We start from the raw sequence: 25,243 nt of genomic DNA on the forward strand, positions 1-25,243 counted from the left end.
AATGTTAGTCCTCTGAAGTTACTTATCCATTTTACTGTGACAGCTCACCTTTGTTTTTGTTTGTTTCAAGTTTTTATGTAAATTCTAGTTAACATACAGTGTGGGGCGCCTGGGTGGCTCAGGGGGTTAAGCATCTGCCTTCGGCTCAGGTCATGATCCCAGGGTCCTGGGATCGAGCCCCGCATCGGGCTCCCTGCTCCGTGGGAAGCCTGCTTCTCCCTCCCTCACTCCCTCTGCTCGTGTTCCCTCTCTCGCTGTGTCTCTCTCTGTCAAATAAATAAAATCTTAAAAAAAAAAACCATACAGTGTAATATTAGTTTCAGGAGTAGAATTTAGTGGTTCATCACTTACATACAAACTCCCAGTGCTCATCCCAACAAGTGCCCTCCTTAATCCCCATCACCCATCTAGCCTATGTGTTTATAAAACAAGTCTGACGTGCAGAGGAAATGAAAGCAGATTTATTTTGTTTGGAGCAAGGGGGCTTCCCCACCATTCCCTGTCCAGCAATGCCCCTGGGATTGAGGACCGTACCTCCCCACCCCACCCACCTCCCCTCCATCATCCCTCAGTGTGTTCTCTATAGTTAAGGGTCTATTGTATGGTTTCTCTCTCTTTTTTTACACTAAGAAACAAAACAGATGGGGGCGCCTGGGTGGCTCAGTCGATTAAGTGTCCCACTCTTGATTTTGGCTCAGGTTGATGGATCAGATCAGGTCATGATCTCAGGGTTGTGGTATCAAGCCCCGGGTGGGGGCTCCATGCTCAGCAGGGAGCCTGCTTAAGATTCTCTCCCTCTGCCCTCCCCCCTCTTCTGGGCACATGTGCTCGCTCACACACTGTCTCTCTCTCTCTCTCTCTCTCTCTCTCTCTCTCTCTCTCTAAAAAAAAAGGAAAGAAAAGATGAACATAGGGGACATCTCACCATTGTTGATGCCACTTTTGCCTTCTGTCCTTGCAGTCTTTTTATGGGAACACATCTTGTCTCTTTTTTCCCCTCATGGCCTCTAGAAGTCATAATCTGAATTTTATTTCTCATACTAGAGAAGGCTTACATTATACCTTTTAAAAAACCACTTAATCCTTTTAAAACCTCATTTTTAGGCATTTTCGGGCCCTGGAAAAATTATTATATGGCACAATGAATGTGAACCCTCCCTTTTCTCCTAAGTCTAGGACCAGACTTACTGTCTAAATAACTTGGCATTTTTATTGTTTTCTCCTACACTCTCCCCAGGCTTATTGCAGGTTCTAATTTAAGCTCACTGTGATAGCCAGAAACTAGACGACTTCATTTTCAAGAAGATTTCTCTGTGTGCACTGGCCCTGAAGCTTAGGGTCAGTGGTTTTGTGAACCATAAAAAAATATATATATAATGAAACTTTCAAGCAAAAAATTTATATAGTTTTATTGGACTTTTTGAATATATCCACCCCTGTGGTGAAAGATGATTATTCTCCTAGGAAACTACTTAAAAACAAAAAAAATAGAAATGATAACATTCCTAGTCTTTCTCTGTACATGACATATCTATATCACATATATTTAGTGGTTTGCAAGGTAAAATATACATATTTGTTATATAACATGGAAAGAGTCCATTTTGCTAAGAGTAGTTTATAAAATGGAAGGAAGTATTTTCCAATGGTGTGGAAAAGGCACAGACTTGCAGAGTCTGGAATGATTTGTAAAAACCACTGGTCCCAGTGGTTTTAAGGTACGGTCCTCAATCCCAGGTCCTGTGGGGGGCACTTCCAGGGGCATTGCTGGACAGGGAATGGTGGGGAAGCCCCCTTGCTCCAAACAAAATAAATCTGCTTTCATTTCCTCTGCACGTCAGACTTGTTTTATAAGGAACCACCTTTCCTACAGCTAAAAAAAAAAAAAAAAAGTCTGCAAACTACCGATAGAGTCCAACTACCCAGGTGATTTCTGAACACCTTTTGTAGACAGATTAATAATAAGCTCAGATAAACACATGGGTCTATGTGGTTCCTGATGTTGTTATGATCCTAATGTGTAACTACAGTAAAGTGTGTTTGGGTAATTGTTATTAGTGGAACAATGTACATAGGAGACCCAATGTTGTATTTGAAATTAGAATTTTCTGAACATATTCTTTCACTCCAGGGGTGGATGCAGGTAATGCATTTGTCATTGAGTGTTAAATCTGATGGCAATAGAATTATTGAAAGTCTTTGTGAAGAGATAATTTTAGGTTTGAATATTGTGACAGCAGGTGGAGCTAGTAGTAGAAACTGTATTTCTAGGCCACTTAAAGAGCAGCAAGGTGTATAAAACTTAGCAAACCATTATGCATTGGCTTTGGAAAGTGGTTGTACTACTGGAGGGTGAGATCCAAGCTGAATGAAACTTTACCCTTTGTAGAAAAGGGGCTTGCACTTGGATATGTGTTGCCATGCAAGATAAGACATGGGGGTGGAGGGAGCAGTGGGGATGTGTTTTCATGGCTTAATATTACTTGATGACCCTTGGGATATTGACTTTAAAAAATAAGGCATATGATTCTGTGGGAAAATAGTGTAAAAGAACTTGATTACATATATGAAGTTATTTGTGTTATTAGATTGTGGTCCTTTTTAAGTGGTTGTCAACATTCTGTTGAAATCCACATTTTCTCCTAGGAAAAACTAAAGAACATTTGCTTTTTATCCCACAGGCTTCTGAAATAAAGACCTAACTGCTTTATAGCTCCAAATACCAATAAGTTTTCTGAATATGTAATTTAGAAGATATTACTACTCATGTACTTCTGTTTGTGTGTGTGTGTGTGTGTGTGTGTGTGTGTGTGTGTGTGTGAATCACACGTTGAACCATGGAATTGTCCTGTTTTTTTTTTTATCATTTCCCTAAATCAGATGCAGTGATAAGTAAAGAGCAAATATTATGCATGCATTTCCTTTCTCTCTGAATTTTGTTTGTTTTTTTTACTATATCATGTATTAAGAAATTGAGGTTTCTAAAATGATGGTTTATTTTGCTGGCTAGGTGAATCGAAAGTAACCTCCTTGTGGCATTAGTTTTACAGAGTTATGAGATCATTTAAAACACACATTTTAATGCTTTTTGCTGGAAACTAGAAATAAACATTTTCCTATTACTTTATGTACTTACTCAACAAACATGTACTGCATGCCTACTATGTGTCTGGTATTATGCCAAACACTGGGGATACAATTTTAAACCACATACAGTGCTTCCCCTCAGTGCTTCTCAGGCAGACGTGTGATCAAATAATTTCCATAGGACCTAATAGATTCAAAAAGAAAATCACTTGTGTTACGAACAGAGGGCTGTTGGGTCACAGAAAAGGGACTCAACTGGGAGAAATCAGGGAAGACTTCAAAGAAGAGGTAATGCATTGGTTGCATAGGGAAGGAGAGGTAAACTTTCAGTAGGAGAAAAAGGAGAAGCGCATTCCAGGCAATGTGCCCAAAGGGACGAAAGGGTCTCTTGCCTTGGGGAAGCCTCAGGAAGTTTGCTAGGGAGACCAGAAAGGTAGAAGGGGCGAGATGGTAAAGGGTCTCGTAGGGCATGCCAAGATCAGTGAATATATTATTCAGGGATTTCAATTAATCTAGATGCTATCTAATCGATGAGCTTTTGGTGTTCATGAAAGTAAACAGATTTGAACCTGTAGGAACGTGGCATGACTAGACTTCAATTTTATCCTCAGCAAGCAGTCTCGATATGTCTTCTGGTCTCAAAAGTGCCGAGATGAGAACAGAGCTGCATCCCTGCATATCTTTAGCTGTGATGGGGGAAAGGCTGCATACACTAATTCCGTACAACACAGCTTTACCGAGCACATGCCAGGCACTCTGGGAAGCACCAGGAGGTGTGCCCTCTTGCTTAGGGTAGATGCAGCTGCCTTCTTGACTTTTTTTCCACTTCCTGGAATGTTCTTCCTCTTCACCTTTAGCTAGTTGGTACCTTCTTGTCATAGGTCTTATCTTAAATATTCCCTCTACTTAGAGAGTACTCCTTCAGAATCTACTCTGCAGGAGGATTCCTGTGATCCTTTTATAACTTCCTGTTTTCTCCCTCATCCACATACCATGATTTATAATTACGTGTACATGTGCAGTTGAACCTGTGCAATCGCTGTCTCCCCCACTAGACCAGTAACTCCCTTGGGACTGGAATCCTGTGTGTTCTTTTTTCTCCTCTATTTCCAGGGCTCAACACTGTGTGGCACACAGTGGGTCCTAAAGAGTCATAAAAGGAGCATTTAAACATAAAGATAGAGGGGCACCTGGGTGGCTTAGTCGTTAAGCGTCTGCCTTCGGCTCAGGTCATGATCCCAGGGTCCTGGGATTGAGCCCCGCATCAGGCCTGCTTCTCCCTCTCCCACGCCCCCTGCTTGTGTTCCCTCTCTCGCTGTGTCTCTCTGTCAGATAAATAAATAAAATCTTAAAAAAAAAAAACCACACACATAAAGATAGATTGACTTTTAAAGTTTCTAAACCTTTAACTACAAATAAGAAAACCTTGGGAAATAAAACTATTTTTAGTAAACTATAATTGATATATGACTTTATATTAGTTTAAGGTGTTTAATAAAATGATTCCTTATGTGTATGTATTGCGAAATGATCACCACAATAAGTCTAGTTACCACCTGTGGTCATACGGATGTTACAAAATTGTTTTTTCTTATGATGAGAATTTTCAAGATCTATTCGCTTAGTAACTTTAAAATATACAATACATTGTTATTGACTTGACTATAGTCACCGTGCTGTATGTTATATTCCCATGACCTATTTATTTTATAACTGGAAGTTTGTACCTCTTGATCCCCTTCACCCATTTTGCCCACTCCCTCCCCCCCTCCCCTCTGGTAGTTACTGATCTGTTCTCTGTATCTCTCAGGTTTTGTTTTGTTTATTCATTTGCTTTGTTTTTTATATGTGGAATCATATATTATTTTTCTCTGATTTCTTTCACTTAGCATAATACCCTCCAGGTCCATCCATGTTGTGGAGAATGGCAAGATCTCCTTCCTTTTTATGGCTGAGTAGTATTCCAGTGTGTGTGTGTGTGTGTGTGTGTGTGTGTGTGTGTGTGTGACATCTTCTTTAGCCATTCATCCATCAGTGGACACTTAGGTTGCTTCCATATCTTGGCTAGTATAAATAATGCTGCAGTGAACATGAGGGTGCAGGTATCTTTTCAGATTACTGTTTTTGCTTTCTTTGCGTAAATACCCAGATGGGGAATTGCTGGATCAGATGGTTAGTTCTGTTAATTCTGTTTTCCATAGTGGCTGCACCAGTTTACATTCCTACCAACATTGCACGAAGTTCCCCTAAGAAAACTATTTTCTATGTTATTTTTTAAAACCGGTGGAACTATTTTCAGAAAGGTATACAGCTCAGTATTACCTTACCAAAAGTGCAAGTTCTTAAAAATTAGCACATGGTTATTGTATGACTTGGGGCTATTTTTAAAAATAGTGATCCATTTTGTAATGGAAATCCTGAGTTACTAAAATGAACTGCTCTTTTTCTATTTTGGGGGCTCAGTTCACTAAAATGTTTAAATTCTTGGCTCTACTCTTTAAACCTACTACAAAGATCACATTAGAATTCATTTTCATAGACATTGTAAGCACAGTATCCAACCTCGTGTGATCACACTGGGCTCTTTTACTGTGAGAATCACAGGAAGCAGAGCCCGAGGCTGCAGGGTAGTGGTGGGGTGCACCGCAGGCTGGGGACGGTGCCAGCTCTATTGTTTATGGAATATTCTCTCCACCTTTATCTCTGCTGTGCAATTGGTATTGACTTTTGAGAAACTACTTCTTCGCCCCGATCTCCCAGTCGGAAAAAAAAAAAGCCTACCATAATGACGTCTGGCTAGGAAAAAAAGGAATCAAAGAACCTAAGGAAAGAAAAATTAGGACACTTTGTTTAATAAGTAGTTTCGGGACTGTCTGTTACATCTTTTAGAGGGAAGACTGTTACACTTTTTTGAGGTCACCATTCCTTTATCCCCTGGAAAAGCTCAGTGAACTCCAACCGTGCCTATTGTTTCTGCTATTGATTGCTAGGGTTGGGTCTATTTAGCATTTTGCAAAATGTCTTTTCAACTTTATAGATCTTTAAGAATATGCACTGTTCATCAAAACTAAGATAAAATTTGTTCATGATGTGTATCACTTTTCGTTTATGTTTTTGTTTTTTTCTTAAAGAGGAAGATGGTCACTTTCAGCCAATTGTTTTTTCTAACTTTTAGGTATATTGCTTGAGGAGTTTTTAAGTATTGTTAGGAAAAAGAAGGAAGTTCAGCTCCATCGGAATGAAATAAGACACATCTTCACAGCTTTTGACAGGCACTGTAAGTATCTTTAAAACTGTTTTGATATAAAAAAATTGCTATTAAGAAAAGGTGCTATGTACTCTCAGTAAATAAAATAATATACTTGGAAGATTATTTTACTGTATTCATTAGCTATTACCTAGATGTTGGTGTGAATTTTTTTTCTCTATCACAGTCTTGAACTCTTGACACTTACCATGGATAAAATAATATTTACAGTTATGTAATTGTACTTAGGATTTGCCTGCACTATAATGGGAATAGCAAAAGGGCTGGCCACATGGGGTTAGAGGTCATGAGCCACCTACAAAGGTGTGGGGAACCGTAACGCCTTTTCCTTTGACTCCTACTCTGACCCGCACTTTCTCACACTGGATATAGCTGAGAGAAGTGGCTTTGAACCCCCTGTGCTGCATAGATCACACACAGGATGGAAAGACTCATGGGGTCCAGGGTCAGCATCTTCGCTGCTGTGATGTTTTCCCTCTAAATATTCATATATTATAATTCTAATGCCAAGCAAGAAAAAAAAGTGAATTTTGAAGAATAAATTGTTTTGGCAATTCACATAGACTTGAAGCCTAATGCCATTATGGCAGTGTGTGTCTGCAGTCCATTCCCTGGTACTCACAGAATCGGCTAATGACCTGTGAGATCATCTGGGCCTGCACTGAAGGAGAGTGGTGGTTGATTCTTAAATTCTTCTGATGAGACAATCTCAGATTACCTTATATTTACTGCTTTTCTTCGAGTAAGAAAGTCTCACACAAATATGGCTGAGGTAACAGTTCATAGGGTTTATAGAAGTAAGTGAATGTTTTATATTTTCATGTCAAATAGATCGTGGGTATTTAACTTTGGAAGATTTCAAGAAAGCATTTAGGCAGGTGGCTCCCAAGTTATCAGAAAGGACTGTTCTGGACGTATTCAGGTAAGGCACCAAAATCTTTATATACACCCACTCCTCGATTTACCATTTGCTTTTACAAGTTTTCAGTCTTATGGAGAACACTTATGTATGCAGATTTTTCCATCTGTACCCTTGATAGTGGAGTGCTTGCACACCAGGGAGATGTGTATAGATATTTGTTGGTAAGGGTGGGAGAGGAGCAGGGGGAAAAGTAGAACTTCTTTGTGTATGTATATATTGACCAAGAAAAAAAATGAAGCTTATTAATGTTTCATCAGACACAGGTTACACATGGGTCTTGAGTTGTCTGAAGAGAAGAGTGGAGGTTGCTTGATGGTGGCCCCCTCGTTCATTTGCTTTCAGAGTTGTTGATAAATGTTGCAGTTCATGCATCCCTGATAGAGGAGACATAATGGTTATATCATGTCCTTTATTTAGACAACGCCTGACAATATGGGCAAGTGGCTTAAACGTAGTTTCTGTTAGGAAGCTGCAGAGTGAAGATCGTATGAATAGCGCAAGCACGTGCTGACGTGATAAGACAGCAGAGCTGAGTCTTCTCTGAGTCTTTGTGTGCGCTCTTCCTCAGCTGTTCCCAGGTATATCCATTAGTGGTCCTTATTGCGATAAGAACCAGAAAACCCAGAATCACAAAACTCAAAAACGACAGCACTGTATTTCTCCCACACGAACACAAGCAGTCTGGGGCTGACTTGAGGGCAACATGGTCATGAAAGACCCAGATTCCTTTCCTCTTACTGTTCTGGCTGCCTCAACACCAGGTATCTCCCTCTTGCTGCAAGGTGGCTGCTTAGATTTCAGTGATCACATCTGGATTCCATCTAGGTCAGAGAAGGGAACAGAAGAGATTCCCTTCCTCTTAAGGCTGTTCATTGTTTCTGCTTCCATCCTGGTGATCCAAACCTAGTTTCAAGTTGCTGGGTAGCTGTAAGGGGGAAGAGACTGGGAAATGTCCTCTTTGCTCTGGGTAGTCATGTGTCCTCTGAGTTTCTGATAGAGAGGAAGAAGGAGAGAGCGGATGCTAGGAACATTGGGAAGATGTTCCCATTGGGATAAAAATAACTTCATGAAATCTGGCTGGAAGCCATCCCTGCTCCATAGAAATTGTAAAGCAGGTTATTTGAAATAAGGAGTTGCTCTGTCACTGACAGTGACCTTTTCGAAGTTCTTTTCCTGCAACATTCATAAGCAAGTTAACCGAGCACACTGCTGAAGAAGAGCAAAGGAGTTAAAGCCAGAAGTAGACAGAATGCCATAGGATGCTGTTACTTAGTTGATTCTAGAACAGCAAGACCTTTGAAATATGGTAGCATCTTTGTATACACTTGGTGATGAGATGAGTAATGAGCGTCAATGTATTTCTTCCTCATGGAAGGAAAGAATAGAGAATTGTTACTGCATTTTTCTTTTAACAAAAGACAAGTGTCCATGTTTGCTGACCTTTATGTGTTAAACAGTTTCAGTGGGTGTAACCTCATAGTTCAAGTGTATTTTTGAAACATACACTTAAATACAGCCCTTTCCTATAGAAGCAGTGTTTTAAGAATGTGTGAGAAACTACTTCTGAAAAGAAATCTGTGCTTCCAGGAGAGCATTTTTGAAAATGAATGTTTGGAAATGTGATTCTATTTTAAAAAGTGATGTGTGACACTTATTAAAACCCTTCACATCTGCATGTTCAATAAGTTGAGAGTGGAATGTCCTAACCCAGTGGGAAAAAAATCTTACAAAGTTTCAGTGGTTTTAGAACACAATTCCTAAAGATATAAAAATTCAATAACTTTAATAAGCTTTCAAGAGCAACTAATATCAGGAGAGATAGACATATACTAGCTGAATTTCAGTTAGCAATAACAATAAAATAATAATTTTTAAAAACCCTTAAAACACCCCTGAACCTTTTTCTTATTGGAGGATGGAATTATAAATCAAGAGACTCAGTGTCATGAGGCCCTTTTCCCACTTAGGTCCACATATCTTCAAGAGGTATCTTTGACAGCCATTAAAACCAAGTGTTGAAACAAATTGCTCAATCACAAAGGATTAAATTGAGATGTTTGGAAATTATAAAGTATATTAAATCACATTATTTTTGTTATTAATAATTTCTAGTGACAGCAAAAATCATTGCCGTTAATAAATTTTTATCTTTAATTCTTTAGAATTTCTATATTATGCCTTATAATGTATATACTATATTAATATAGCAGCATGTGTGCATATAACCTGTAAATAAACATATGAAAGGCCCACAAATCTTATACTCCCTAGGATTATGGATTGAAACAGATTGGAGACCACAGCCAAAGAAGGCATTTTAGTTATTTGAACGTGCCCATTTTAAACACTCATTTTTATTATTTTTAGCATCACAATCCCTAGACCGGAATTAATGATGCGTAACAAGTATTAAATGAAGTTGTGAAACCAAATAAGGAGAGAAAAATAGTTCCTCTAAGTGTAGATTGAAGTAGGCCAAAAACACAGAGATGTTTGTCTTCCACACAACTCTGTTTCAGTGGTTCCAGCAATTTTCAAGAATAAGGAAAAAATCAGCTGCTAAGGCTGTTAGGGATACAAAATTACATGATATTTCTTAGGTTAGACACTCACTTTTTGCACAGCTGGGGTAGCATTTCACTTAATTGACCATTGGGAATGGAGTTCATTTCCTAGGTCCACAGTTACCCAGAAGAAGGCTGATATCCAAAGACACTAGAAGAAGACCACTAGAGAGGGAGAATCCTAATTAGACAGTCATCTTTGGTGTGAATGACTGAAGTTTTCATTACCTTTAATTCACTGACTGCCATATTCTTCCTAAAGAAACTAATAAAGATCAAGAGTGGTATCTTTCAGAAGTAGTTGTCCATATTACACCTTAGTTTTTTTTAAGCCATACCAACCAACCACAACAATAAAACCAACCAAACAACCAAAACAACCAATTCAGAAAGACAGACTTGAGGCATAAGACGTCAAAGAATCGTTTTGCTTATAAGTTGACGGATCATTCACTAAAGCATCGCAAGAGCTAAATGAGGTATTTTTGGGGAGGTTTGTGAATTGCTGCCTAACTACTCTGGGAATGTTTGCATTATTGATTTTATCATGAATAAAGGCTGTATGATTTTAAAAAATATATATTGTCAGGCTTTATAACACTACATTTCTAATGGGTATATATAGTATAACATTTATGATTGGCAACCACAATCTCTTTTGTTTTAGTTCTACAGTTATGTGGATTCAAAGCCCACTTCCAGACCTTGTGCCATAGTTTCTGTTTAGCTGAAGTCTGTCTTCTAGTAGGGATCATAACTGTATTCCCTGGTGTCTTTCACATTTCAAAATGTTCACATGGGCCATTGTCCTTGAATAAAAATTTATAGTGAATTGGACATTAACATTTTTGAGTCACTTTCCTTTTCTTTGAGAATGCTGATTATGCTTATGTTGAAAGTCCTTTTAAATTGTCTGTTAGTTTCTATTTCATTGGCTTGTTTTGCTCACCATGTCTCTTCACATACTTTCAGCAAAGTCTATTCTCTGTACTGTGTCCAGTGCGGCTTTTCTTTTTCTCCTTCTATGGTTTTCTTTCTCTTTTACATTTCTTTCTTGAGCTATATATGCTGATGTTTAATTTCCTTTTGTTATTTTGCTATATTATTTTATAGTATTTTCCCTAAACCTTTCTATATTTACTTACAACTCTTGTTTTATAGAGGTGTTTGCCTTATTAGGGGAAACAGTGGTTTTGAGATTTTTAATGAGTGATTGCTTGGGGGCTGCTAATTATAGCCTTTTTCATATAAATTAAGGAAAACAAGTTTTCTACCAAGGGAAGGGTTTCGAAGAACAGAGTTACTTTCTTAAACCAAGAGATGATATGTTATGCAAAAAACAAAGAAATTGGTACTAGTTTATTTACCTCTAAAAATATCCTAAAATGTTTAACATGTGGGTTCAGAATTTGAGATTCCTTTCAGTATTTGAAACTTTGCTTTCTACTTAGAGCTGATAATTATGATTTGTGTACTAAAATTACTGAGGCTATATCAGAGGTGATGTTTCATTATTCAGAAGTTCTTAGGGAATCCTTTTTCTGAAGATCTTTTTTTTTTCCTACCCACTGCAAGTGGCAGAAGTTCCAGAGGTTTGAGAACTGAATAGTACTGTTTGTACAATAGAATGAATGTGAGATAATCAGCTGTTTCTAGCACTAAAAGGTTAAAAAATAACTTTCTTCTTCAATACTAGTGGAACTTATAGAAAATTTTATAGTTGTTTTTTTTAAACATTCAGAAATCCTCAGGGCCTCTAACAGGTAAGGTTAAAAGGCTCTCCAACATCGGGTTCTTTTTCACATTCATCTTTCATTAGCCCCAAATTCTTGTGTTTCCCTTGGCATAATGCTTTGTTCCTTTGAACATGTGATGTGTATTTAAACTTCATTCTCTGTTTCCCCTGCTGGTAGTGCCTTTCTCTACTTCCTACCTGCCCAGATTAGACCTACCTTTCAAGGTCCTGCATGATAAAATTTTCTTTTTCTTTACATTGAGCAGTCTTGTCTCCTTTTGCTTAAGTTTGGTAGTATGTACGGTTGTATTTTTTTTTTCACTTTATAAACAAAAATGCAGTGTTTAGGATTATCTTCATAAGATACACAACACAAGCTCCTTGAGTTTATGAGCTTATTCGCAACTTCCACTGTCCCCAGCTTGGTGCCCTATGCGTTGTACTTACTTAATAAATAATTGTTGGTTCATTGTGACTTACTCTGAATGTCCGGTGACAGTGAAATTCTCACTTTCAGGGTTTTTTTATGGTTTAATTTACTTCTTCTAAACTAGGAAAAAGTACTTTAAAATGCAATCAGGAGCTTTATAACCACATGTGGCTTTGCCTTCCATTTTTCTCTTTTTGCACGTGGTTTTCATGCATTAATCTCTGATGGCCTCTCTTTGCTTTATTTTGGGGTTGCTTGTGATTCACAGTTTAACATCAGCTGTTATCAAGGAGCTGGCTTCATGTTCTTTCCTGACTTTGCCCGCCATTAGCACCCTGTGGTATTTCTGGCAGGCCTTTTTCTCTGCGTGGGTATATTTACTTCTCCATGCCTAGGAGCTTTCTCCATCTCATTGTAAGCGCTGAGATTTGCACTTTCCCACCACCTGTCAATTGGCAAAAAGCTCTGGGAAGCTTCTGCTTTCCAGCCATGAAATGAAATGTGGATGTGCATAAGGCCCACTCCCTGACCCACTGTCTGAGGTTCTGAATACGCAGGCAGATTGCCAGATACTAATGTAATGTGGAAATATCGAGGCACCAAAATGCTCTCTAATCAGGACTAGAGACATTTAAAGTTATATCTGATATTTTTGGTGTAAGAATCTCACTCTTCATATTATGTGGGGAAGGTCAAAAAACAAAGAGCCTCTTAACTCTCCTCTTCTGGATATTAAAAATTGGTTGACGATAAGAGCATCATGACTTGTTGATGAATATGTTTTCAATGTCAGGGTTTCAGTGGGGGTAGGGGTTTAGGGAGTGATGGATATTTTCTTGGCAGAAAGATCATATATGTCTCATGTCACGGCCATTATAGAGGAAAGGGTTGTCATCAGCTTGGGTGGAATGAACTAACAGACTCTTCTGTTATGCTGACTGGAAGAGAATCTTACAGACCCAAGGGGCCTAAAGGAAAGTGATTTAAGATAGCATTTACTTTTCAGGGTGCCTGGGTGGCTCAGTTTGTTAAGCATCCAACTCTTGGTTTCGGCTCAGGTCATGATCTCAGGACTGTGAGATTGAGCCCCGTGTTGAGCTCCACGCTCAGTGTGGAGTCTGCTCAGGATTCTCTCTCCTTCTTCCTCTGCCCCTCCTCTTTCTTTCTCTCTCAAATAAATAAATAGAATCTGTTTTTTAAAAAAGATAGCACTTATTTTTCAATTTGTTCTCATCTCTTTTGAAGTAATATTCCTCACTGTGTTCTTTAGCTTTCTGTAATTCCTTTCTACCGGGAGCCCACTTGTTGCACATCATTTTCTCAGACAAGAAAAGATTTCCCAGTCATTATTTTGTGCATCAGAATGGTTCTCTTATAAATGTAGTCACGTGACCTCAAGAAGAGCACAGCTACTATAGTGAGTACCTACTGTGATGAATATGATGAATATGATTATTGATCCAGAATTATCTACATGCTTCTGTGTATAGAAAAGTTTTTTTTTTTAAAAAGCCTAGAAGTCATATCTCTGCGTAATCATACGCAGATAGCTGTTACAAGCTATACCTGGTTGTGTAAGTATGAAGGCTAAAGAAATAGACTTCTTGAATTTTCAATTTTCATCTTACAGATTTTTGTATCTTCTTCGCTATGGAAATGCCTTAGTTCTTATTTCACTTTTTTGTTTCCAAAATTGTATTGTCAGAGATTTCCTTTTCTGATTATCCTCTTTCATGTGGTTCCTGAATGGGCAGTATCATTGTGTGTAAGCTGTTCAAGCTGACCTCAGAATTTTATTTCTTTGGGGATTTCACATATAACATATTGAATAAAACTGTACTTTAAAAATCCAGCTATAGAAATATATGCTAATCGTTTTAAGAAAATGCCAGTTTTTCAGAGGGTTTTTAATTGATTTTGTACTGTGGATGAAAATTATACTTTGCATTTGAAGATTGTCCTTTTACCAATATAAACTTTAGAATTGGTGACGTAGGAGTTGAAGCTCAGCAACTGGACGGAAAACAAGTAAAGAAGAGTGATGACCTCATTATGTAGATTTTCAAGTAGAATGTGTTATTTTGGTTTCTTCAGTTCAGCTCACTTGTTAATATTATCAAGGATATATTACTTGATTGGAAGGAACATTTAATCTCTTTTACATTTAGGATGCCCAAATTTTGTAGTCCTGTTTTATGTAAAACCCGTCTAGATGCAAATTCTACTCACCTTCAAGGCCCAGCTGTTAAGACCTTTCTTATCCCGACAGCTGTCCCTACCCTACACCCTACCCACCACCTTGCTACCCTCAAAAGGAAATTGTCTTCACCTTCTGCTTTAAACTCCTAATCTGTCATAAGTATCTTTCTTCTTTATACTTATTCATAGTTATGTGTATACACATAATCCAGTATGAGAGCAGGCACAGCAAACTATTCGACATCATACTCGCGACAGAACAGCACAGTTTTGTACGTGTTGAATAGATGACTCCATTTTATGTAAATGAATGGCTTTTGTAGCCAACAGGCTTTCTATTATGTATGTTTTGTTTTACTCTCTAAATGCTGCCCGGCGCCCTGTGCAGGTCACGTGGAGCAGTAAGCCCCAGGGCTGGGAAGCAGGAGACCTGAGTTCCAGTCCCAGCTCCGCCACTTACCTTTCTTCCCACAAATCAGTGAGCCTCTGTGGCCTGCACTCTCCTCATCTCAGAAATGAGGCTGTTGTGTTATATGAGCTGGCAGTCTTCTTCTAGTTACAGAACTCGCTGGTGGGATTATCTATCATGGAGGGTGGCATGGCGGTCTTCTTTATTTTTTCTGTGTATCACAGATATTATTCAGAACCCAGCACCGCATGAATACAGATGTGGTCTGTCAGTGTGACAAAGACTGCTCTCAAGAGGAAATTACTGGCTTTGACAGCTATCCAACCCTGGGTTTAGTTTTTGAGATGTCAGTATAACAAGTGTTATGGCCAACGTATCCAATTCCTCATCTACATATATGGTTGACTACGCCGTTCTTGCTGTAATAGCATGAGGGCTATTTTTCTTTAATCCAACTGTCACATAAGATACTGCTGCCACGGTTTCTTTCTTATGACCAAATGTTGGTAACCCTTTCAGTCATCCCCGAAGTTATTAATAGCCACACATCATGAATGTATTCATGCCATTTTCCTTTATAGAAAAAGGAATCAGTTTCTTACATTTTTCTTTTGTCGTAGATAGCTAACTCCTGGGTAAAATAATCTTGATAATATTGTGTGTTGTATTCATAAAATAAGAAAAGCTCATACTTAACAAAATAAATTTACATTTTATATGAGATTTAAATTAACATTATTTTAAGATGTGGAAAAAAATAGGCTCAGAATTAGGAGTTACACTTAGGAGTTTTGGTTGTCCTCCTTACATAGATCCTAAAAATCAGAATCAAAAATTTCCAGTACTGTGTTTTTATCTCAGTGACATAATGACCCATAATGAGTTTGCTAGCTCATGTCTAGCCATCTTGTCTACCTATCCTCCTACCCAGTCATTCTCCTCCATCAGGCTACCTTGAATACATATACACTTGCCATTTAAAGACTGTTCCAATGACCAACAGCATCAGCACCAGGGAGCTTATTAACAGTGCCTAATCTCAGGCCCCCCTCCAAACGTACGGAGTCAAACGTGTTCACTTTAATATCCCTGGATGGTAGATGTGCACATTAAAGTTTGAAAATCACTAGCCTACCCTTCCAGTTACATTTTGGATGAGGGAAATTAGCATTGCTTTTTTTTTTTTTTTTAGCATTACTTTTTAATTGTCCTTCTTGACTTTAATAGTTTTTCATTGCCTACCAGATAGCCCCTACATTCCTTGGTCTGACATGCAAGGCCCCTACACACAGAGAGACCTCGTGTGCCTTTTTAGCATGTCTCTCAGCATTTTCCACGTCAGAAATTCTACTCCACCATTCTGAGCTGCCTGCCATATACTGATCCTGTCATTTCTAGTATTTTTGCTCATGCCAGGTTCATTGCCCTCTCTTCTCCGACTCCCCCATCCACACACCTAACTGGCATTGAGCTTAGCTGAACTCTCCTTAGAGCTTAGCTGAACTCTCTCTTCTATGTAGCCTTCCCTGATCTCTCTAGCCCAGAAAATTTCTTTCCTCTTCCTTAGAACTCCTATAGCACTTGCCGCATTAAGGCATCTAATAATAGTAAGCACGAGAACACTGGCAACTAGCATTTACTGAGTATTTACTCTGTACCAGGCACCGTGTTGAATGGATCCTCACAGGATCGTCATGGGTTAGGCCCTGTCTATCCGAATTTTACAGAGGAGGAAAAAGTTTGGAGAGGTCACAGGATTTGCTCAAGGTCCCTGGCTGGTGGGTAATGGATCCAAGACTCAAACTCAGACAGGTTGACTCCCAAGCTTGTGCTCTTAATCACTGTTCTATTCCCTTCTCACTTCTTTTAGCAGTATAAGCATCCTGAGGGCAGGAACCACGCCTTTTATCCCCACAATACCTGAGTGTAAACATGAGGAAGCAAGGCACATTTGCTCTGCCCCAAAATGTTCTTGGGAAACCAGTTGTGTAATTAGTTGTTCTCTCTTCCTATGAATTGGTTTGGTTTAGATTGTTATACTTGAGACTTCATTTGGTTATCTGTACTATATACAAAAGGAACTGTTTATAAAAATGTACAAAAGGAAGTTGACGTAGCATTTTATCACACGAGACTATATAGCAGGCATCCCAGTTCAGGTTATTTTGATAAGAACCCATGTGTTATGCATCTTGCCTTTGGCCTTTGGAATTATATCGTAATTCCTTGCCAGTCTGTGATCTAGAACAAGCTATTTGCCACCTTTCTGCAATGCGTCTGCCTCCTTCCCAAAACACACATACCACAAAAATGTCCCTCTCCCATCAAGTGTAATGTCTGAGAGCTCCGTGAACTCTGTGTCCACCTTCTTGGATCCCATTGCTTAGATCCTCTGCCGCCTGCTTTGATCCTCTGACTGCCTATCCCAGAATGGGACCACATTCTCCGTTCAGGCAGGAACTGCTGTCTACTTGACCAAAGTGTTTGGACTACTTGAATCCATCTTCTGTACATTTCCCCAGCCCTGGTCCTGTGTAATTCTAGAAGGCTTTCCTTTCCTTGCTCAGGTTTGGGATAGCTGTCACTCAAGTCACATCATACCCTTATTGCCATCCAGGAGAACTTTATCTCTTCTATCTTTGATTTCCTATTTCAGGGATAGCAAATTGTTGACATGAGTGCCATCAGCATCTCCTCCTGTACCCATGGCCTGCATGCCTCTGAGGGGCCTCAGAAGTCTCGGCATCACACCCCAAGCCAGTTCTTTAGCATTGTCGCACATGATCAGATCGACTTGCTCTCTGTCATTGTACCAAACCTTTCCCTCTATTCTGCACTGCAGGTGAGCTTGCCTTCTGCTTCACGGAGGGGGTCCTGGCCTCTGCCTGTGTTTTCTTTACTGCCTCCTCCTCACCCCCAAAGTTCTTAATTTTCTTTCAATTCTAGTTGTAAGGAACAGGATCTCTTTTTTTTCTAATTCCTCTCCTTTGTTCTGATCTCATCCCCTCCCTGTTTTCTAACGTAAGACCTTTCTTCATCAGCAATTTCCTCTCCTGTTTATAACTTAAACCACTGTCTACAGACATACTCTAATCCCCCAGCCTAGAAAGCTGCTTTCCTGACCTAAGTCCCTCCAGGTAGCCCCCCATTGTTTTTCTCAGGTTTCATTCTTGTCCTCTTTTCCAGGTGTTGAGCACCCCACCAGGGAACCCTGTCCTTGATGCTCACTCCTCCCTCCCCACCCCCCCAGCTTTCCTGGCATTGTATCATTCCAGTGCCAGTGAGGGCAGCTTCCATTCATTCAGCACCTGCTAGTGTAACCTTACTGAATCCGTGCAGTGATCCTACACATCAGCTGTTACTCATGCCCATTCTACAGGTATGGCTGAGCTCTTTTATCGCTAATTTCAAGCCACAGTGGACCTAATTCTCAATTATTTTATCCTTTGGTTAAAGAAGAAAATGGACATAGGAAATCAACAAACAATAAAAATATTTTATTTGATGACAGTCACATTGCTGGTACTTGTTAACAGTCATGTGTCTTTCTTATACTTAAAAATTGTATCTTTTGAATTAAGAATACCACTGCCTAATAATGGTAGAGTAGACTGAATTTACAGTTAAAATAAAACGTCTGAACACATTTAGCATTAAGTATTATTCCACCTGTGTGGAAACAAAAAAGTTACAAAATGCATTTCTCAACCCAAGTCAATATTATTTTTAGGGTTTCTTGTAATCCATTCATGACTTTAAATAGAAATCTCTGCCTTGGAGTTGGCATATCCGAGGCTCAACCCAAGGAGAGGAGAGAGCAGTAGAAGAGGCACACTCTTATTCCCTTTTTGCAGAAACCTAACTGTGTTTGATGGAGAGAGTGTTCAATGGATATATGAATGAATGAATGAGTAAACAAAAGCAAAGGAATAGAATGAAGTTGATTAAAAGTTTGCACCTTCAAATTATGTGTTAAATTGGGTAGAGCATCTGCTGGTCCTTAATTTTATCTGGAACTATCACAGATTGTCTTCCTTACAGGGCTTTCAAGTGCAGATTTAGATGCAAAGGGCTTAAAAAATATGAACTTGACCACACATTCATATAGAGGTTTAAACTGCTATCATCAGAAAATTATTACAGGAGTTTTAAACTCTTATCAGAAAGCTTTTAATGGAACTCTGCCATCAGAGTCCAATTCATTTAATTGAATGGAACCTTCTTTTTCTTTCTCTCTTGTACATTGCCTAGTAGAGTAGTAGAAATTTTCTGCAGTGACCAAATTTGTTACAATGTTGGTGCCATTCATTCTGTAGGTTACAGGTTGGTCATGACAATAAGTGGCTGGATATTCTTTTCATGGACAACTTATATTCACAAATTGGTTGTTTGGGGGAAATCATCAGACTTAGTTCTTCAGGGATATTTCTTTTCACTGATCCATTGTACAGAGATCAGATTTGAGCCGTCAGGGCCCAGCTGTGCTGTGTATATACTGGCACCCACTGCTAGATGGGGTTCAGTTAAACAGGAAGGAAAGATAAGTGGTGGAATATGTTTACTTGTCGGATGGCAGCATCCATCTGTGAGTCGGGAATCTTGGTGGAAAACGCCAAAGTTTTTAAAAGTGAAATTACCTCCTCAATCATTTTTATTCCCAATTAAATTAATGTTTGATATAAACACTATAGGCCAGTGTAGTATTCAGTACCATTTAGTTTCCTCTCTATTTTAGTTTCTAATTTTCATTGTAGTTCTTAGTCTTTTTTTTTTTGAGGGCGAGCTTGTGGTATAATAAATCAAATTAGTTTTACTGGGTAGATTTCGTTTTCTCTAATGACTTACTAAACAAAATATACGTTCTTCTTATGTGAACAAGCCAAAGTGGATTACTATTTATTTGACTGACAAGGAAAGGCATTTCTAATTTTATTTAGTAGCTGAAGTAAATTCCTTTACCACAAATTAAATGTGAAATAAATGTATGATCCTCTCTTAATGAACAAAGCAAGTTGAGAGCCAAACAAACTTGTAGTAGATCTCTTTAACCAGTTGGTGGTGCTAAAAACTCTGATAAGAAACTAATTGGAAAGGGGAGCTAAGTTGGAGCCTTCCTTAATAAGTGTGATTTTATTAGGTTTTGAAAAATTAGTATCAAAAATATATGCCCAAATTATTACATCTTCTCAGTTTAAGAACCAAACCAAATCCCTTTGCTAGGCAGCAGAATACATTTCTAGTAAACTCCTGTAGAGATGTCATTGACTCTCATAGTGTTCACATATTGGAAATTACATGATTGTGTGACATCTGGCTCCATCCTGGAAATAGCTTTTAGCCTGTATTGAAGTATGGGTGATAATGTATGCTGGAGTGGTATACCTGGTTCTATTTATGATCTGAATTTATTTTTTTTTAATTAATTAATTTATTTATTTATTTATTTATTTGAGAGAGAGAGAATGAGAGAGAGAGAGAGCACATGAGAGGGGGAAGGGTCAGAGGGAGAAGCAGACTCCCTGCGGAGCAGGGAGCCCGATGCGGGACTCGATCCTGGGACTCCAGGATCATGACCTGAGCCGAAAACAGTTGCTTAACCAATGAGCCACCCAGGTGCCCTATGATCTGAATTTAGATTTAAGAAATACTGATTACTACTATTTTTTTTTAAGATTTTATTTAAGAGAGAGAAAGTGTGAGGGGGGCGGGGGGGGGGGGACGGGGAGAAGCAGAGGGAGAGGGAGAAGCAGACTCTGCACTTAGCACGGAGCCTGACCCAAGGTTCGATCCCAGGACCCTGAGATCATGACCTAAGCCGAAGCCAAGAGTTAGATGCTTAACTAGCTGAGCCACCCAGGGGCCCCTGATTACTACTATTTTTTACTACTAGTGTGCTTTTTAGGGCTAGGTTTGTTTGTTTAACTCTTTTTAACCCCTGTTTTTTTAGCGCCAAAGAAGTCCAGTAGAGCAATAATCTGTTGCCCAAATGTGTCCTGAGATGCATCAGAAGCACAGAGAGGCCTTGGGGTCAGGGAGAGCAGGTTTTGAATTTTGCTACACATTTCATAACTATCACCCTGTAGTCACTTACATAAATTCTTTACAGCTCAGCTTTCCCAACTTGTAAAACAGGGATAATAACCTCTTTTCCCCAGAGTTGGCATAAGCATTAAATGAGATAATGAGTGCCACTTGCATGTTGTTTCCCTGCTCTGCCCTCATTGGAGGCAGAGGCTGGGACTCAGCCCTCTGGAGCCGCTGCTCTGCCGCCGGACTTAGCCAGGCCTGAGAATGGGAGGTCCTCTTTGTGTCTGGTAATACTTCATGCTCCGCTGGTGAGAAGGTAATTCTAGATTGTGAAGCTCCACAGGGATTTTGTAGACTCACAGACTTACAGAAGAGACATTCAGATAGTTGACCTGGCTTTCAGGTATTTGCCTCTCTACCCTGGTGATATTTGTCTGCTGGTCGAAATCTGCCTAAACACTGAAGACTGGGGAAGGCAATACAAGATTGCTAAAAGATATAGCAAAGTTGTTCCTTGGAGTTAGTTTATCCACTCATTTATTAGTTTCACAAACTCTTACTGAGCGTTACTGTTCCAAAGAAGAACCCCAGAAGAGCCTCAAACCTTCGCGGAGAGCTGCAGACTCCAAGGAGCAGGGTGCTTCCCGCTTGGCAGGAACTTATCCGTGTAACAGGAAGATTATGGAAATTTAAGTGTTCTTTATAATGTTAATAAAAATCAGGTATAAGGTTTTTTAAAACTTTTTAAGACTCTGATAATGAAATTTGTTACATTTTCCCCAGCGTGTTCTGTATTTAGAAGATTGACACAGATTGACAGAGGCCTCACTGTGATGGTAAAATCATAAAACAGTGTTAATTAATAGTATGGCTAGTCTGGTAAGTTACGTATTTTTTAGGAATGGCACAGTTAACACGTTTGGTTAGATCTCATTGATTTGGACCTTTGAGATTCAGAGATTACAGAATCGTGGCCTCAGATGGTGGTAGAGACTTCAGAAATCACATACACCATCTCTCTCCTAGCTAAAAAAAATGGAGGTCAATGAACTTAATAGCTTCCCCAAGGTTACACAGATCTGGATCAAAACTCAGGTCTCCTGACTCCCAATTCAACGCCAGCACATTATTTTTCTGCCCTAACTTCTACAACGAGGAGCCATTTTAAATGTAAATAAAAACAAATGTGTCTTTGTTCAGCCTCCCTAAACTTTCATACTAAACCCAGAGCATCCTTTCTGCCCAATTATCAGAGTGAAAACTTTGTGTCCAAGACAGTTAATGAAGATGCTCCCACATATGTTTCGGAGCAGAACTAAGGGGAGGGACAGGGAGGCACGCAGCTCGCAGTTCTCAGAGCACACGAATGCCTGTGTCTGTTACCCCTACTGAAGCAGGCAGGGTTCTCAGTCCCCCCACTTCCTCGCCTGCCTCGCCTGCCTCTCATCTCTTGCTAGATGAATGACATCCTGTGCTGCAGGTGTATTAGTAATTCGGAGTTTGTTCCCCACTAAAAATGACCTCATTGTTTTATGCTTCTTTTCCATACTTACACAGTAACAGGAAAATAAACCAGCTCTGAGTACAGCCCACAGCAGAAATCTTGTGCTCTTTATGCAAGTTTGATTTATAGACGTGTACTGCAGAGCGGAGTGACTATGAAACATTCATCTTCCCATTGCTAGTTGCCATGGAAATCAAGTACACAGAGCAGTGTCATTCCAGTCCTGGTGATGCCTGCAGTAGTTTATCCCTTTGTTGTTCTTGTTTCTTAAGCAACTGCCTCGCATTCTTTCATCATTACAATTAATCATGCACACAAGTTTTTATCTTTCATCTCAGATAGAAAGTACTAAAAATGTATGACAAAATAGGGAGAATTTAAATATTCTTGTGGCTTTAAATACGCATTTGCGATTTTCCCCCTCAGTCCCATTGGAAAATAGGTCATGTAGGGAAAAAAAGCACATATTAATGTACAGAAATTTCAATCAAGAGAGCAATAGAGAAATCTGAGCAAAAAAGCAATGTTATGGTCGGGAAATCTTAAGGAGCTTCAGACTCTCAGGCCTCCCAGTGCTTGGAACTAAATAAGTCTGCATTTTGGGTAATGCCAACCAAAAACTGCCCCCAGCTATATATTATCAACTCTTCTTTTGTTTTGTTTTGTTAGTCTCCTTACAGATTTGAATAACCTGAATATTTGCTGGATAGATTACAGTAGATTTTAAAGAGTAGGGGGGCTTCTTTCTTTAAAGACTAATAAAGTTCAAGATTTTTTTTTTTTTTTTACAGAGTAAGTAGAAGGAATTCTGCTTGGTCTTCCTTATTTTTTGTCCCAGTCTCACCTCGCATAGTACATACCATGCCAACAATTAGTAAGTGTTTGCTGATTATCTGCCTTCTTTTATTGCATTTCTGGCCAAGTCTGTTGGTTAAGAGAGCATGTTTGGAATAACTGCTCCTTTGCTTATTGGCTGGGAGGCCATTGAGAAATAGCTCAGTTTACCTTGTTTCCTTTATCTGTAAAGTGAGCAGCTATCAAATTGGGATAATAAGGGGTTGTGGAGAGGGTTAATTCATGCAAAGCGCCTAGCTCTGTGCCTGGCACAATATGAATGCTCAGGCAGAGGGACTGTGGTAGTGGTGGTGATGGTTGTTACTCCTAGGATGACTGCTGACTACGCCAGGCCAGAGCTGAGCTCCAACCCAGGGCATGAGACTTCCTTGATCTACCTTGATTTCAGCCCCAAAGTCCAGGACTCTGTCTTTAGGGTCCAAGGTCACGGGTGATTGCCAGTGCCTTCACTTGGGCTGCATGGGCTTGCTTCATCTCAACACTTTGGATCCTAGGATTTGGGCCGAGAAATATTGACAGTGGCCCTTTCATCTACAAATTGGGAAGAGAAGGCCATCCTCAAAGTTGCAAATTTCTATGACCCTAATTGTTTCTGGCCACGGGCTATGTTGGGGTGCGTGGGGAGGAAGTGGGCTGCCTGCTCGTGTCTTGCTAGGGGAAGGGTCTAGTATTTGTCTGCAGAGCCCGAAATACTGTCTGATCTGCGCCTCTCTACCCCGGTGCTCCCATGTTGCTCTGCGGTGGCTTCAGCCCTCCTTCAGACCTTCTGGAATTGAAGTTTTCCGAACTGGTGGCAGACGCATTCTTTGTTGAAATTCACTCTCCTTGGCAGTCCTCCAGGGCATACGGCAATGCCTATTTATTTGATTTAGCTCTTGTTTGGTTAGCCTTGTATTTGGTCTGTTTTGCTGTGTGCAGTTCTTTTTCTCTTCAAATTTTCATGTTTCGATTCCTTGGACCTCATTTCTATTTAGTTTGCTAGCTGTTCATAACATTGTTAAAAGTTGTTTGCTTGAAGCAACACAAAATGAGTAGCCTTAGATTAATTTGTCTTTTTCGCCCCCAAGCCCGATCCAGAGCATGTGAAGTAGGTGCACTTTCATTAGTGACTAAAACAAAATAGCCTTTATGGTTTCCCCTTTGCCACATCATAATACTATGCCATAGTGTCCCCAGTTCTCCTTATGTAGCTCTTGATTGTTTCCTGTCCCCCAGACGGTAGACTTATGTCAGTTTTAAAGAAGAGATCGTAGTTTAACTTTTCCAAATCCTTGTGTTCTTCCTTCCCAGGTGTTCTTCCTGCTTCTCTCCACAAGTTAAAAACTCTAAAAGTCAGAATCTCATGCCTTCCAAGTGAAGCTCTCAACACTCAAGATGACATGGGTACTCAGTAGACACTTATATTTTTGTGACTGCATTGGACACAGGAGTGTATAGCTTTCAAATCAGTGACTAAAATTCTGACCCTCTGTGGATTCTTGGTAATGTTTCCAAATCCTCCCTAGATGCCTGATCAGATGTGTGGTCCTCACCTTATACTTAATGTGCAATGTGCACTCCTGTCTTCTTGCCCCAAGTCCCTTTAGGAGATGTCTCTGCTCTGTGCACTTTTGTCCTCAGGTTTATATCTTTTTCTGTTTTGGAAATAAGTGTTAGTATCTTCTGCATTGCAGACACTGGGAATATATGAAAGTAAACAAGACAAACACTGCCCTGCCCTCCAGGAACTTATAGTCCAGTTGGGAAGATAGGTAGTTAGTATCCAAGATGGTTAATCCTGGAAGATGACTGCAAAGCACTGTGGGAATATACAGGATGCTTAATGGAGGCTGGGGAGCGGGCATGAGGCTGACTTCAGAGAAAGCGATAGCCAATATGAGACCTGGCGGATGGAAATAGGCAGGCAAAGAGAGAGAGTGTGTCTCACACAGAGTGCATCTGCAGAGGTTGGAGTCCATTGGTTTGCCCACCAGCTTGGATCCCCTAGGACTCGGAGGCCAGCTTGGATCTAACCTGAGCTCCTTTGACTCCTGAAACCCATTGCAGTTCACACACTTAGCCCTTCCTGCCCAGCCAGACCAGATCAGACTTAACCTGAGAGAATTCCTCTAGCCTCGTGTTTCACTAGCAGCTGAGTATCCCAGATATTCTACGCTGATTCCCATTGCACTGCCATATAGGACAATATATGTAGGAAGAGGGATTGAAATAAGATGAACTGAACTAGCCAGCTGGCTTTGAGA

General features: G+C 39.7%; 1 protein-coding gene across 6 annotated transcripts in view; it reads left to right on the forward strand.

Annotated features, from left to right (window-relative positions):
* Window positions 1-25,243, forward strand: part of EFCAB11 (EF-hand calcium binding domain 11) — a 172,236-nt gene that overhangs the window by 12,969 nt on the left and 134,024 nt on the right. For all 6 annotated transcript variants that reach the window (XR_003516009.1, XM_027572402.1, XM_027572399.1 and 3 more), the window contains exons 4-5: window positions 6,263-6,364; window positions 7,187-7,277. Coding sequence is in view for 5 of the 6 variants with exons in the window: in XM_027572402.1 (XP_027428203.1) it covers window positions 6,263-6,364; window positions 7,187-7,277 (193 nt within the window). In the remaining variant the exon portion in view is untranslated. The remainder of the gene's footprint in view (window positions 1-6,262; window positions 6,365-7,186; window positions 7,278-25,243) is intronic.

Source organism: Zalophus californianus, chromosome 6 (genome assembly GCF_009762305.2).
Source record: "Zalophus californianus isolate mZalCal1 chromosome 6, mZalCal1.pri.v2, whole genome shotgun sequence".
NCBI lineage: Eukaryota > Metazoa > Chordata > Mammalia > Carnivora > Otariidae > Zalophus > Zalophus californianus.